Source organism: Chamaea fasciata, unplaced genomic scaffold, assembly GCF_029207755.1.
Source record: "Chamaea fasciata isolate MVZ Bird 193981 ecotype frontalis unplaced genomic scaffold, bChaFas1.0.hap1 SCAF_19, whole genome shotgun sequence".
In the NCBI taxonomy this organism is placed as follows: Eukaryota; Metazoa; Chordata; class Aves; order Passeriformes; family Sylviidae; genus Chamaea; species Chamaea fasciata.
Genome location: NW_027094104.1, coordinates 8,340,952 through 8,357,148, shown reverse-complemented (window position 1 = coordinate 8,357,148; position 16,197 = coordinate 8,340,952). Strand labels below are relative to the sequence as shown.

The 16,197-nt window shown below is 44.2% G+C and overlaps 1 protein-coding gene across 10 annotated transcripts in view; it reads left to right on the top strand.

The window, feature by feature from the left end:
* Window positions 1–16,197, top strand: part of TNRC6C (trinucleotide repeat containing adaptor 6C) — a 98,950-nt gene that overhangs the window by 38,236 nt on the left and 44,517 nt on the right. For all 10 annotated transcript variants that reach the window (XM_066200209.1, XM_066200210.1, XM_066200213.1 and 7 more), the window contains exon 4: window positions 5,130–5,477. In XM_066200209.1, coding sequence (XP_066056306.1) covers window positions 5,130–5,477 — 348 coding nt within the window. The remainder of the gene's footprint in view (window positions 1–5,129; window positions 5,478–16,197) is intronic.

Genomic DNA, 16,197 nt, shown 5'->3' with positions numbered 1-16,197 from the left:
TCAGCTGGGTTTGTGGATGCATTGCTTTAGAGTCAAAGTGGAGGTGGGGAGTGAAGCCCTCAATGCTTCTCTATTTCATATCTTTGCAGAAAGCCAGCAGTTAAGAAGGTGAGACCTTCTATTGCTGAGAAATCCTAATAACTGATTTGGAAGTTTTCCATGAACTTTGCAGCTTCCCATCAATTCCTACTCTGACTTCCAGTTGCCTGGCAAAAAAAAAAAACAAAAAAAAAGTGTAGTAAGTACGAGTTGGTAGAAGTGAGAAGTCTGTTAGGAGAAGTGGGTTATAGATGAGATTTTAGAACTGGGGTGGTGAAAGACCAAGGAAGGAAATGTTGTAAAAGACAAGAGAAGAAAGTGCAGAGGGAACATCAGGAAAAGGAAGCAGAAGATGCTGGACCATGGTCAGCTGCGAGGGGGGAAAATGAATTTAAACCAGGAGAAGACTTTATTTGTTCTGAGTGTTAGATAAATGATATCATCAGGAATTGGCCCAAAGTCAAGGCATTTCTTTAAATAAATGGTGACAAAGTTCTAAAGCCACCATAACATGTGTATTTTTACTTTTATCACTCACTGTGGGCTTTGATGTCAAACAGCAGCTTCTGGTTACGTTATTAAAGCCGTTATAAGTTCTGGGATTATCTTGGCATTAGAGTGCAGGGGGTTTTTTTCCCCCAGAAGTTCATTATTTTGGGGGAAGGGATGATCCAGGCAGAAAACTTGGCATTTTATGTGTAAAAACATTAGAAGTGGGTTTTATGCAATAGCTCTGAGCACCTTTGCTGTTGCCAGCAGATGTCACTGTGGATAGCAAATCCCAGCACTTAGGAGACAAAGGAGGTAATTTGCTAAATGAAAATTCAGCCTTTGAAAGTAGATTTTGGGAGGGGGGGGGGCTGTCAAGATTTTTTTTTCCTGCAACAGACTTCTGTGAGCAAATAAAAAATGGGTTTCTCCCTAATGAGGACTTGTGGTTTTGCCCACTCTAATGCTGTGTTTTGTGGCTGTCTTCCCCCGACTTGGGTAAGTTCCTGGCGCTCTGTGTGACCTCGGAGGGGGTGTCTGTGGGATTGTGCTCCTCTGCTTTATTTGGAAAGCCTTTAGTGTTTGCAGGGAGCTTTAACCAGCAGTGGATGTGCTGCAGTGCGTGTGTGTGCGTGCAGGGAACTGGCCGTGGAGGAAGTGGCTTCATTAAGGTTGATTTGGAGGGGGGAGCGAGATGAAGAAAAAAAATTGCCCATATGATTGGCTGGGAGAATAGCTCTGAATTATGGGATCCATCTGTTTCCTGTAATGAATTCATAAACCCATCAAACAATGACCTGAACGAATTGCTGAAGGAAAAAAATAATACACTGGCATGATATGTTTAACGCAGTGAGGCATTGGCATTGTATAATCAAAAATTCTCCTCACATCCAGCACTTTGTAATGGAGCTGCTGTGTTTAATAGAAGCTGTAAATAAATCCTGTCACAGTAGCAGCCAAGAATGCGTTTCTGGGTTTAACTGTTTCTCTTCTGGAATGTCTGGTCCTCGAAGGCTTTAGAAATGCAAGTTTTATAGAGCTGGAGTGGGGGATTCTGAAATAGCGAGAAATGTTAATGAGGTGAATGAAAGGAAAAAGCTGCCATAAATCAGTATTATGTGGCTTAACCAGTTTCTTTCATTTATGCATGTTCTTTCCTTATGTCATAGAAATGTACTTAAAAGCTATTGTTGTAATTGAAATCTGTTAGACTGATCCTATTCATTATATTAATAAAATCCACCTACAATTGCTCGTAACACTTTTTTATGCAGTTGGGATTCCCGAGATTGTAATCATCAAAAAGCATATGGAGTAATTATTGGATTTGTTTGGGTAAAATTGGATTAAGAAGTTTAGATACCATTAAGTACTGATAATTATTACAAGCAAGCTCATTGTTTAGTGTATGTACGGCTCGGAGTGGAGAGTAAGCAGATACCCATCACAAACATCTTAAGAGCAAGAAATCGCGAGGCTTTCATTTTACGCCTTTTAATTGTATTTTTGCAAGAGGCTTTCCACTTAAATGTTTTTGCTTTAGCTCTTTAATCACGTGCTGGTTATGAGAATCACTGGGTGTTAAATCCTTCCCCCCCCCTCTCACGATTTAAACAACATTTATCGCGCTCAGGCAGATCTAGCCGTAAGAGCTGTGTTTTAATTCCCGGCTCTGCAGCAGCTGCCCACATGCCATTAGCCGTGCCAGTGGATTCCTTGCAGGTGAAAGGGTGGACAGGGCTGTTCCTGGGGGCTGCCGGGGCTCTCTGTGGGTCGGCAGCTCTGATTAAAGGCAGAGCTGGGGCACTGCCTGCGGTCAGCTCCGGCTGCTCTGCCTTTGTAGCCCGAGTGTTCTGCGAGGGGCACCCATCGAGTCCGGGTGCAGCCCTGCAGGGAGGGGAATGGCTCAGGGCTTTGGAAAGATGCTCTTATTGCCAAGATCACCAGGCAGTTCATGATTAGGACATCCGGGGCAGACACTTGGAACATTTGGTATTTCTCACAGTGCGTAACGAGTGAAAATTGCCGGTTAAACATTGCTGAGGATGGCTTATGGAACGCAGTCCGTATTGTCTTTGTAACGTATATCCTCTAAGTATTGTTGCTGTGTTTGAAGTGTAAATTCCAGCCTGGTATGAAGCTGGAATTTAGGGCTCAAGCCCATTCGTGTTACGTTGTTCACTCTTCTTGCTTTATTCCCTGTCACTGGTGTAATTAAACAGTTCTTTTCCAGCCACTGTGATTTGTAGACACGGTATTCTTGCAAGAGCTTCCATTTAAGTAGTCTTTAAAGAGATTTTGATGTACAAAATAAAAATTACTCCGCTGTGTTGATTAGAGAAAGGACAGTAGCATGAATATGCAGAAATATTTTAATTCTAAAGTACAGTGGTATTTTGATTTCTTTGTTCTTTTCTCTCATCTGTGATTCAGATATGTGCAGGGAACATTGTCTCAAACACTGGGAAAATGGGTTTCTCTGGCCTCACCTCTCTGATGAAACACCTTCGTTAGTTTACATTAAACTGAAAAGTGTTGCCTATTCTATGACTTGCAGTAGTGATTTTTTTTAAAAATAAACATATCTATATGCACACCTTTGGAAGTATTAGATGTGATTTATATGTGCACAATATTGAGAATATAATGCTTTTTAAAAAGCTGCCTGTCATGCTCTCTGAAATACGTTTCCAATTAATTAATATTCCTCATGAAAATCTTTGGGCCAGACAAATCCCGGCTCTGCTGGCATTGTGCCAGTGAGTGGCTTCCATTCTCTTGTCCTTTTCCTCCTCTTCCCTGGCATTCCCTGTCATCTGCTGGCACCGGGGGGTGTGTGCCTGGCCTGTCAGCTGAGCTGGAGAACCTCCCTGGCTGCCATGGTGGGTTATTTTTGGTTGATCAGCCTGTGTCTGCAGTGCTTTGGGTGAACCTTGTGGTAAATGACTTTGCAGAAATCCTGAGTCCTTCAGATCTCACTGTTTGTAAATGTTTGCGTCTCTGTGATGGTAGTGGTAGTAGAGGTAAATGCTTACGTTGCTGTAACAGTAGTAGCAGAAGCAATAGGAGCTAAAATAAACCCATTACAACGAAGTCGGGCTTATTTTCTATCACGTGAACAACAGATCTATTTGTATTGTGGAAACAGAATAGTTTTCACATCCATGTTGAATGCGCAGGTTTGATGTTTGAAAATAATTATTCCGCATTCCATGACACTTTCTATCTACCTTTTACATTTCAAGGTAAGGATAAACTGTTTGTTTCCAAAGGTGATTGTGTATTTTGAAAAGCTAAGGAAGGTTTATCCTCTGCTCTTCAGGTAATTGTGGTACTTCAAATTTTTTAATATACTCAGAGTTCCTTTTTTTGTTCAGGCAGAATCACAGGTGAAATAATTTAGGTTTCCAAAACAAAGATCTTGGAGAAGTGGAGTGCTGATGGTTCTGTCAGATTTTTTGGCATATTTTTTGCTTGGTCAAGTCCCTGCTTGCTTTGAACCCACCCTCGGCATTCCCTTGGTGCTGTTCACTGCTGCAGCTGTAGAAGTTGTTGTGTTTTCTGGGTGTGTCAGAGCCTGGAGAGAGGCTGAGTGTGGATTTATAGTGTCTGTGACAGAGTTCAAGCCACATTTGAACAGTGTTCTTGGGCACAAGGTGTCTGTGACTCTTGGGGAGGGTCCTGTGCCAGGCCAGCACCTGGGTGATGATCCTAGTGTCCCTTCCCACTCAGCATATTCTGTGACTGTGGATCAGCTGGAATTTTGCACTTACTGGACGTGGCTGGTGGTGAGCTGGAGCAGTGCTTGGTTCTGTTCATCCCAGAAGCTCAGGAAGTTTCTCTGGGTGACCTAAGAGCTCTGGCAGCTGCTGCCAGGTGAGCTGAGCCAGGGCTGCCCTCCCCTAGCACTCCCTCCTGCCTGTCCCAAAAGGACCTGGCAGTGCTGGTCACTCGTGCCGGGTGTGCAGGCACATTCCAGGGTGGCCTGGCTGGCTCAGTGCAGGCTGGGTTAGTGTGGGGGGTGTCAGATCTATGCCTGGAGTGCAGCTGGTGACTGGGATGCCCCAAGAGTTTGATGCAAAGGGTTGGATAAAGACCACGAGAAACGCAAAGTTTGTGTGAGTGCTGAACAAGCTGGTGGATCAGGTCTTTTGGCTTGTTTTTTTGGGAGCTTATCAGAAGCCTGAAAATGTTTGTTTTCATGTCTGTAGACCCTGGGATTTGATGTTAATATTCCCAGGTTGCCCCCAAAACTGCTGAACTCAAAAGGCAGTGGGGGCTCAAGGTAGGTGCAGCAGGGTGCCACACACTTTAAATTCTGTTCAATACTGAATTTTGAAAGCTTTCTTTCGTCCTCCCTCCTGTTTTAAACCATACAGATGATATGTTTCAGTAGGGCACAAAAGCTTCCAGTACCATCACAGAAAGTGAACCCACACAAAAAGTAACACACTCTGCCAACTTCTCGGTGGCTGCAAAACATCCGTTCACCAGTTACAGCAAAAAAAAAAAACCAACAAAAAAATCCCAACAAAACCGACAACCCAGATCGTTTTTCAGATCCTAACCCAATGATTATTGTTTTCTTTTTACCCTAGTGCCAGAACCTATTAAGACCAGTTTAAGCCAGCCCCAACCTGCCGGTACCGGTACCAGTACTTCCACCAGCACTCTCACCAACAGCAGCAATGGCAAGCGCGCGTCTGCTAACGGGCAGCAGCCCGCGGCGTCCCGATACCTGCCCCGAGAGGTGCCTCCCCGCTTCCGCCAGCAGGAACAGAAGCAGCTCCTAAAGCGGGGGCAGCCACTGCCCGCCGGGGCTCTGAGTGCCCCCGGCCCGGCGCCGGGCACGGCAGCAGCAGCGGGAGCCAGCCCTCCTCCTCCTCCTCCTCCTCCTCCTCAGCAGGGAGCAGCGGGGCAGCAGCATCCCGGCAAGGCTCAGCCAGGTAAGGGCGGTGGGGCTGCCTCCTCCATCCACTGCCAAGGTTGTTTTAAACTTCTATTCTCAAATTCCAATCCTCAGCTATGACTCATATTCTGGCACAATGTGCTATTTCCAGCATCCACTTGTTAAAGATTTTGTTGTTTTGTTCACGTGCTTGGAGCTATGGGGTCTTGCTCCAGTTTGGTTTTTTCCATCCCCCCACCCCGTGTTTCTTTGGTGGATCTTCAGGAAGTGTAAATGTTTACTGATGATTCTTACATAAGTATTTTAAAATTCCATTTTTACTATTACTCATATTCTGGCACAACGTGCTATTTCCAGCATCCACTTGTTAAAGATTTTATTGTTTGCTCACGTGCTCGGAGCGGTGGGGTCTTTCCTCCAGTTTGTATTTTTTCTCCCCCCTCTAGTGTTTCTTTGGTAGCTATAATGGATCTTCAGGAAGTGTAAATATTTAGTGATGATTCTTACAGAAGCATTGGTAATTTGGGTATTTACAAGTTGTATCTATCATTCTGATAATTTTAATGCTCCTCGAACAGTGTTTTGCATGTTTGTAAATAAGGAATAGGAACTTAGCTTATGTTCTGTTGTGACATTTTTATACCTTTGCTTGCTTATGTTCTCAATTATTATTTTCACCTTAGAAAAGAATACTGTGGGGAAAGTAGTTGAGTGTCTTAGGCCTTTCTACCACTTCATTCTGTCCTTTGCGGGTCACAGAATGGTTTGAGTTGGAAGGGACATTAGGGAACATCTATTTCCAGCCTCCTGCCATGGGCAGGGACACCTTCCACTAACCCAGGTTGCTCCAAGCCCCGTCCACCCTGGCCTTGGACACCTCCAGAAATCCAGGGGCAGCCACAGCTGCTCTGCGCACCCTGTGCCAGGGCCTCACCACCCTCACAGGGAAGAATTCAATCCCAATAACCCATTTAATGCTGCCCTGTGCCAGTGAGAAGCCATTCCCCCACGTTCTGTCACTTCAGGCCCTTATCCCAAGTCCCTCTCCAGCTGTCCTGGAGCCCTTTTAGACACTGGAAGGGGCTCTGAGCTCTCCCTGGAGCCTTCTCCAGGTGAGCACTCCCAGCTCTGCCAGCCTGGCCAGAGCAGAGGGGCTCCAGCCCTTGGAGCATCTCCATGGCCCCCTGGACTCTCCTGCTGGACACTGTCCTGCTCTCCACCCTTGTGATGTTGGGAGCCCTAAAGCTGGACACAGCACTGGAGGTGGGAGCTCAGACAGACACACAACCCTTCTTTGGATGTTGAGGAATAAGTCTCTTAGCTAACTTCATTTTCCTGCTGGTGTGAAATAAGCAGCTCTCTTCTTATTTGCCCTTCTGTGCTAGAGACGGTTTGAGTTTTGCAGTGGAGATGAGCTCAGTGGTGCACATCCCCTTTTCCATCTCTGTCTGCTTTGTGTGGATGTCAGGCAAAGCAGGGACTGTTCTGGCATACCCATGGCTTGAAAAAAGTGATCTGGACTAAATCATAAAGGAGGGGTTTGATATCTTGTATATTAGTCATTTCTGTGTGATCTCAAGTGTTGCTCATTATCACTCATTAGCGCTGTCAAACATCACAAAATTTGGATCTGAACTGTCTGCAGTTTTTCCCTTTGGGCGTTAGCAAATCTTTCACTGTTTTTGCTGCTGAGCAGAACTACAACAGAGAAAATTCTTTGGTGTTGTCCTTAGAAGTTTTAGTTAGATAAGAGAATAATCTCTCTCTGAAATTACAGCCTCTATGGTTGTTGAAATACATTTGAAAATATCACTCAGCTACTCCCCAGAAACCCAAAACTGAACATACAAAATGAAACAATTGATTATTTATTAAAATGGTTCTTTTTTAGAGAGGGAAGAGGTTCTGCTTCTGTATTCTCAAGTATTTGGCTTTAGTGAGATGGAAAGTAATCATTTCCCAGCCATTCTCTAACTTTTCTAACAGCAATCCTCATTGCAAATCTCAGTTCATCAGAGATGGTTCTGACAATCTTGGCTTCTTCTGGATTGGGAAATGTTTGTTAACTGTCAGACTAGTGTTCTGTGTCAGAGATCTGTTTATTATTTTATTTTCAGAACTCTGGCACCATAGAAATCACAGCATATCCTGAGCTGGAAGGACCCACAGGGATCACCCAATGCAGCTCCTGTCCCTGCACAGACCCCCAACAATCCCACCCTGGGCATCCCTGGCAGTGCTGTCCAAAGGCTCCTGGAGCTCTGGAGCAGTGCCAGCACCCTCTGAAGGAAGAACCTTTCCCAAAATCCAACCCAAACCTCTCCTGGCACAGCTCCAGCCATTCCCTCAGGTCCTGGGGAGCAGAGATTGGAGCTGCCCCTCTCATCTTTATTTATGTGGGACACACAGAGCAGGCAGCTGAAGTGGCTCAGGCTGCCTGAGGGTCAGGAGGTTTCTTGCAGGCATCGTTGTAGATGCATCTGAAGCATCTGTGTTTGAGTCTAATGAAACAAAGGCCACTGTAAATCATAACATAACTCATAAAAGAACTTTGCTTGTAAGAGTGTAGTACAAGCTGTCTGACTTTGATCTTGCCAGATGCATTTCTACCTTGAGGCTTTGGGTTTTTTTCCCCAATTCCTATTTTAACTTGCTGTATGTGTAGTATATCAGGCAGTCTGGCGACCCTCAGCAGATGTTTTACACTGTTGAATTAATTCGGGTTTTTTTTCTATTTTTTTGCTTCTTTTATGTTACCATTGGAAAAGTTCAGAGTACAGTAAAAGTTAGTAGAAATTAGAGGAAAAGAAACAGTTCAGCAGCTTTTCAGCTTCATTTGATATTATTGCCCCAAACAAGTTAACCCAGATCAAACTCTTAGCAGGAGTGTTACTTAGCATCATAATCATGGAATGGTTTGGGCTGAAGTAACCTTAAAGCTCATCTCATTCCACCCCCCTGCCATGGGCTGGGACTCCTTCCACCCGACCAGGCTGCTCCAAGCCCCGTCCAGCTTGGCACCAGTGTCTCACCACCTTCAAAGCGGAGAATTTCTTCCTAATATTTCATCTAGACCTACCCTTCTTCAGCTTACAGCCATTCCCTGTGTCCTGTTCCTCCATCCCTAGTCCCAAGTCCTCCTCCAGCTCTCCTGGAGCCCCTTCAGGCACTGGGAGGGACCTGAAGTCTCCCTGCAGCCTTCTCTTCCCCAGGCTGGCCATTCCCACGTCTCCCAGCCTGGCTCCAGGGCAGAGTGGCTTCAACCCTTGAAACCCATGGCCTCCTCTGGCCTTACTACCCTCTGAGTAAATCATTTCGTCCTCACTTCAAATCTAAACCTGCAGTTTTAATGACTCAGTAGTAGTTTGTCCATAGAGTCAGGATTGTCCTGTTGCTCTTTACTCTGTAAATTCAAAACAAAAGGTTTCAAAGGCACCACGAGATCCGCACGCTGACCAGACCCCTTGGAACAGGATCTTAAACAAGCTAAATCTTGGTTCCCTTTTTGTCTGCTGACACGAGGTGATGTTTTGAGATCTCAGTGATAGCCTTTTCCACACAGAAAGAACTTGCTGAATTCTGGAGCTCACGTAGTTCTTTCCAGCAGGTGGAGCATCAGCTCATTTACTGACTGCAGGCACGGGAGGAAAAAAATAAATGTCCAGCTTGGCTTCTAACAACAGCAGCTCTGTGCCTGGCTGCCCTGGGAGGCCAAGGGAGGAGTATGTCTCTCCTGAGAGACCTTTGTAGCCATGAATTGCACATATTCACAGCCTTGCTCAGTCTCTCATACAGGCTTTTGTTTTCCTCTTGTCGAGCATAAAGAGCAAAGAAGTAGGAGAGTACCCAGGGAAGGCCAAAGCCTTTTCCTTTCAGCTGTTGGGATTTGAGTGACTGTTAGATTTAGGAAAAAAAAACAGGGAATTATGGTTTTTTGTGAATATGAAAATGAAGAATTTTAAACTGGAGGATTCTCACTAAGAAATACTACATTGAAAGGAAGCTTTTTGCCATCCTCCCCTTAGCATCAGTAGGAGTTGTTTTCCTTTAAATGTCTGTCTCTGGTTCCCTGGGTATTTCATTTACTAAAGAGTCTTTGCAGGTAAAAGTTCTCTGGGGAAAGGATGGGAAGGAACAAAAAAAAAAATCAAACCTGTCCAGAAGAGTCGGTGCTCTAGGCACCTGAGCCACATGTTAAGAGGAATTTTGTCTGCCTGAACAGCACCTGCACTGTGGGAGAGGGATCCCTGCAGGGGCATTATTGGGCATCCTCAAGGTGTAAAGGCAGTGATGCAGCTGTGCTCAGGTTCCCTCCGTGTCCTGCCCTGTCCAGAGCCCCTCAGACCTGGGCTGGCTTCTTTAGGCTCATCATGAATCACAGCAACACCTTTTTTAAGGATGACCTGGTGGAATCAGAGAGTCAGGATTGTCCTACATGGGCATCTTGTATCCAGAAGATGTTTGATGTGAATTCATGTCTGTAGCATTTCTTCTTACAGTGTCATATCCCTTCAGATTTAACTTGTAATTTATGCATCCATGCTCCTTTCAGGCCTTATTTATAACTACCTGGGTGCAAGGAATACTGTTAGAGAGTCACTGCCAGTCTCTCCACTCTAAAAATCACACTATTTTATCTCTTTATTCTCTTATCAGCAGCCCCTGTTATCTACTGCCTTGGCCTATCCAAAACACTTATCAGAACTTAACTGCAATGTCATGAATTAAAAAGGATGTTCTGCCAATGTAAGGCAAGTGGGAATTAATGGCCACTAATATATTCTTTGTCAGGTTTATCACCTAGAAATATCAGTGAAGTGGATGAGAGTAGGGATTTTTTTGTTTCTCTCTTAAGGTAATCTCTAAAACATTAACCAGGCAAACTGTTTTGAAATTAAAACACTTCAAAATGCATAAAGTATTTTAGAAATCTTACCCCTTGAAAACAGTCTTTTATTCATTGTTAACTATAATGGAGCTGTTTTCTGAGGTACTTTAGAGTAGAATAGTTATTTGTCTGGAACGTCTGTCTTGAGCTACAGAGCTTGTTCTTGACCTGCCCCCTCTCTAATCCTTTCCAGGATTACACTGAAGGAAAGCTGTATCTCTAATTTATGAGCAGTATTCTATTATCTGGTCTAGTGTGTTATTTTTAAAGATGGGACTCTTTATCTTTTCCCTCCCCAGTTTAACTCTACTAAACAGGTGAGTAGTTACCTTCCCTCATTAAGGTGTGAGGCATTTTCCCATTAATTGAATTATTGGAATGATCCTTTGCCACGTAATCTAAAAGAATTAGGATGATTTCTGGAAGCTACCATGGGAGGTTAAAAATAACAAGTAAAAGAGATTTCTTAGTTTCTTTACAAACGATGAATTTTATATAGGAGTCTCCAGGCAACCAGTGTGTTTGATGATTATTAGAACAGAGATCAAAAGGAGTAATCAGTTCTCCTCCAAGATGCCTTTGACTTCCCTGAAATTCAGCAATGTGAAACCACCATCTGTCAACTCAAAAACAACCTACCACGTTCTGCAGGAGTCAGGGTGGAACCTGGGCCCATCTTTCTATTGGCAAGTAGAGTATTTTGCGGAACGGATCCATATTATCTGTTTCCAAAGTCCAGAAAGAAATGAGGGCAAGTAACTCCTGCAGTAATCAGAATGAGTAAACACACCAGCATTGTGGGAACTCGAGTTACACTTTTTTTGTTCTGTCTGTTGTTTGTTGTGAAGTGAGAATTTGACAGCAGTTACAAACAGAGATTTGTTTCTCGCGTGTGGGCTGATGCCAGATTTTTGTGCTGAACTTTATTCTTCTTTTCTCTGGAGCTGGAAGGTTTATTTTGCATTTGAAGGTTTCTTTAGCTGCAGTTGAGGGATTCATGCTCATGAACATGGTGTGGTGTGCACCTCGAAGTGGGCAGCTGGCAGTTGCTGTGGGCTCTTCTGTGACAGGGCAGCTCTGCTTATAATCCCTTTGTATTAACTTTGGGTTTGCTAATTTTTTAGGAAGCAAGATTAAAATAGGCTGGTTACTGTTAAAATCATGTCTGACAATACTCATTCCAAACATCCAATCCTTTAGCTGCAATTCCTTCAGAATTCCCTCAGACTGGGCAATTTTATATGGTTGTAAAGTCAAATTTGGAGAAAAGTTTTAGGGAGAGATTATCATGCCTTCTAAAGCCAGTCAATAGAGCTGGAAAACGCTGATAAGCTTTGACATACAGTTGTTCCATCAGATCCAGCAAAGTAATAGAGAGCCTCCTGCTAAAGTCATGCTTGAAGAATTCAGCTTGAGCTCATTGTGATTTGTGATGGCTGTAGGTAAGGCGTGCATATGTGCCAAGGCAGTTCTGAAATATATTAATAAAGTTTAATTTCAAAAATCTGAAATAAGATTTAGCTTGATCTCCTGGAGGCATTGCAAACAGGCTGAGCTTTGACAAACAAAGCACATGTGAAAAGTGCTTTTATGGAAATGATTTGCTGAACTTCACCTCTTTGGGCCCATATTCTGCAATTCCATTAGCAGCATATCTTTGCTGGCAAGACATTACTGTGTTTTTGCTTTTAGTTGGAAAGTTACACAATTAAAACCAGAAACTTTTAAAATGGATTTATTCTGGATCTCCCAGAGCAGGGTTTTTAATATGTAATAGTTAAAACACTAAAATCTTTAAAGTAGAATTTACGTAATATTTATTTATTGTGTTTGCACACATCCTATGTATATAATTTCACACTTTATATAGAAAATACACTTAAAAAAATTGTTCTCCATAATACCTGGATGATGTGCTTTATGGTGTCATGGCTGTTGCTCTCAAATGAAGAAAGCAGCATGGAAACACAGGAATTGGCTCTTCATGCTGCTTCAGTGGAAGGTGACTGTATATGACAAACACACAATTCCATCCTGCCAAGAAACTCCTGACAGCTTCAATCCTTACTCAGCTCTGTTGGCCACGATTTGCAGAGCAATCCACTGCACAGCTCATCACTCTACACACATTTCTGTAGCGTGGCTGTGGAAGAGTTTTCCTACTACTGGGGTCAAAACATGGGAAAAATCACCAGAATTTGGCTTGGTTACATTTTTTGCCACTTGTCTCACTCGATTAGTGCTGTAAGGGGATGTTCAGGTGTAAGGGGTTATTGTGTTTCTGTCTCCTTGTGTTGTTTCTCGGGGTTTTGTTTAGCATTTGGCAGCACTTGATGTGTGATCTGTGGCCCTGGAAATCAGGCAGCGTTCCCAAAGGTCACGGGTGCTTTAGACAAAAGTTAAAGCATCACACAAGGCCATAAATGCAGCGAATAATACAGAGAAGGGATCTAACCCATGGTTCTGTCTCTTGGATGATGAACATTTTCTGAACTGCAATGTCAGGGAAGTTGTGGGAAGTGAATCTCAGCTAGTTTAGAGTTTGTGTCCCATCAAAATTTTCAAAACCCCCTTACAATGCTTTGAATACAAGGCAGTGGCAGTCTCTGTGTAGCCCAAATATAGGCATTAGGAATGAAAAAATATGGTAAAAACTCATCAGTAAACTAATCTTTGGAACGAATTTTTCTGTATTGTGGATGTTATCTGACATCAGGCAGCAGAGCATGAAAAATAAATCTGCCGCTTCAAATCTCTTTGACAGTGATTAGAATTTTGCACGGGGAGAAAGAGAAATAGGAATCTGTGGAAGGATAAATAACTGAGGTGCTTTAGTAGTTTTGCTGTTCTCACTTTCAAAGAGTGGGGCTGTGCAAAAACTCGATGGCTCAAGGGTGGCTGCTTTTGCTTCAGGAGCTGCAGAGCTTTGTCCCTTCTCCTGCTTCACTGTGGATGGCTGTGCTGCAGGGACAGCCAGGGACAGGAACTGCCCAGGTGTCTGTGAGGAAAGAAGGGTCAGGAAACAGCCTGGCAAGGTGGTCAGATGTGCAGGGGGCAATTTTCTGACAAAGTATGTGAAGAGACCAAGTAGCAGGACCTGTCCTGATGGTGGAGAAGTAAAAGGTAGAAAGTAACTAAGGTCAAAGTGACCTGGGAATAGGTTTGAGTTTAGTCCTTGGGAAGAGGAGAATGTCCCAGATTCACACTTAATGTCATGTGCAAATTACAGGAAAGCTGAATTTGTACAGCTCAGGAATCGTATATAATGCTGTGAGAAAGAAATAAAGACATTTGTAGCAGTTTGGAGGGAAAAAAGCCCCAAAGAACAAAAAGCTAACTCTTTCATAAGTCAGTCGGTAGTAAAAACAAGGTCAGTGAGACAGAGGGAACTGATGGATGGCATCAGGAACACTTTAAATACCTTTCCTCTTCATCTGTAAACTCAGAACTAAAGCTACAGCAAGTTAGAGCACTTCAGGAAATAGAGTTTCCATTTGTCTGGAAATGATGACATTCATGGTAGGCCAAGCAGAGGATGGATTGGAGCAATGTGGTCACTTCAAGAGTATGAAAACTACAAAAGAGAAAAAAGCCAACCAATGTTAAGAGGTGAGAAAGTTAGAACTGAGGAAGTGTAAATCAGTCAGAGTAACTGTTAGAATGATTCTAGGGGGAAAAAACCCCAAAGCAGCCATTTCTGTGCATGTTTTACTTTTCAGGAGAGAAACTCAGAGTCACTGAGGTTTGTGGAGAGCAGGTTATGCCAAAAGGGATAGTTAAACAACAGCCTTCAATAAATTTTTGATCGAGACCAACTGGAAAAGAGTTCTAGGCAGCTCTTAGAAGGGCAAAATTACAGTATGGAATAGTGGTGACACAACTGTGTAATTGGATAAGAAATAAAGAGCTAGGAGAGTTTATCTTGGCCAGAGCAGCTCTGTACCCAGAGAGGGGTGTGTGGGTCTCACACTGCAAAAAGAGGGATCTGGTCGCAGGGTAAACCTGATGAATGTGGTAAGAGGAGAACAGTCACTGAGGGGTAGGGGCAGCACTGATTCCTGTGGGGCGTGTGGGATAAGGCCTGTGAACATTCCAGCTGGAGGTCCTGTGCTTCAGAAGGAACTTGGAAGAAGCAGAGCAACGCAACAGGAATGGGTAGAGATCGTGGAGGAAAGCCTTGCCAAGAAGGAAAGAATCAGAGCTCCTGAGTGAAAGGAAGATTGGAATTATAAATGCTGAGATACCTAAATCTTGCTGCAGGGAAGGAACTGATACCTTCTGTGTGCCTGTGATGGATCAGATAAGAAATTATGGGCTTAAATTTCAACAAGGAAGATTGAGGGTGAGCATTAGGAAAATCGTGCCGGTATGAAAGCTGTCTTGAGAAGTGAGATAGAGCACTTGGGAATGCGCAGGCTCCATTGCTGGAGGCCTTCCTTGCTGAGCTGGGATAATTTCACCTCGTGTGTGTCAGGAATAGTTCCTTAGACCGGGTGAGTGGGCTTCATCACCTCTCAGCTCTCTATTTTTAGTCTTCAGGTATTATTAATTGGGAATTTCAAATTTATGAGACGCATTCCCCATCAGAGTTGGTCCAAGATAGGATGGGAATGGATGTGCTCCGCCAGCACAGTTGGTTGGAAGCTGCACTTGATTTGGCTCCCAAGCTTTTTTAGTGGGCTCTGACTCATTTCTTGGGGTTCTTTGCCTTTCTATGTACCCTGCTGGTATAAAAAAAGTCCTTTCAATAGGTGCCCTATATAAGTACTTGCCTTGATAAATTGAAGTTGACTATAGGAAGTTTGTGTTCTTTGTAGGAAAAATACAAGGAGCCCAGTTTTGATGTATCATTTTAACTAATGGAAATTTCGATCATCTGTAGTTAGTTATAGAGGAATACAATATACCACAACAATGGTTCCACTTAAAACTGTTCTTGCAAAATTGTCTCTCGAGCCTAGTTCCTGGGTGCATTTGAAATCATTTTCTGAATAGAAACAAAACCAAACAGGTTTGATTTCCATTTACCTGTTGTTTCTGAAACGAGGTAGAACCCGACCGGTATCCAGCGACTATTGCAGTGAGAGAGAGAGAGAGAATAAAAGTCTTCAGGAGGAAACCAACTATTTTCAGGAGTCCTTCAGTGGAGCAGTTCTTGAGCCAAGAATAGCAGCAGCGATTTGTGCCTCGGTGGTGGAGTGGCAGCGACCCTGAGAGTGTGGCCGAAGGTTTAAAGAGCCACCGGCGTGAGATCCAGCACCGAGGGGCAGCACCGCTCCCACGAGCCCCTGGCAGGAACCGAAACAGCAAAGTTGAAACGTGCCCCATTTCCCACGTCATTAATATGTATTTGGGGCAGGTAGGAGGGGAAATAATCGTAAAGGAGTGTATTAGACGTGCTGGAAGTTTGTGCGAATTAGCCTTCGAGATTTGCCTGCGGGCACGGATAAAAAAGCCCTCTACGCGCAATCTCTGAATTTATGACGATCTTCAGGCCCTAAAAACGTAAAGCTGACCCCATTCTGCTCACTCTCCGTGCTGCTGTGCCTTGGAGGGAGCCGAGGCTCCCGGCCCAGGGTATTCCAAGATGGTCGGTCCCGCTGTGCAGGCGCAGCCAGCGCCCGCTCCTGCCGCATTGTTCGGGCAGCTCTTCCCTGCCTCTATAAACAACTGCGCTGCTGATTAATGCGCTCGCGTTTGCCACTTAGAGCTGGTTTAGATAGAGGCAGGGAAGTCATTAAGGGCTTGGCAGCAGTCCAGGGTACATCTGGGACTTGGGAGCTGCCGCTGGGGCAGGGAGGAGGGCGGCAGGCGGGAGCTGGGGCAGGGGAGAGGACGCTTGGCACTGGAAGGAGCCGGGGCGCAGGGA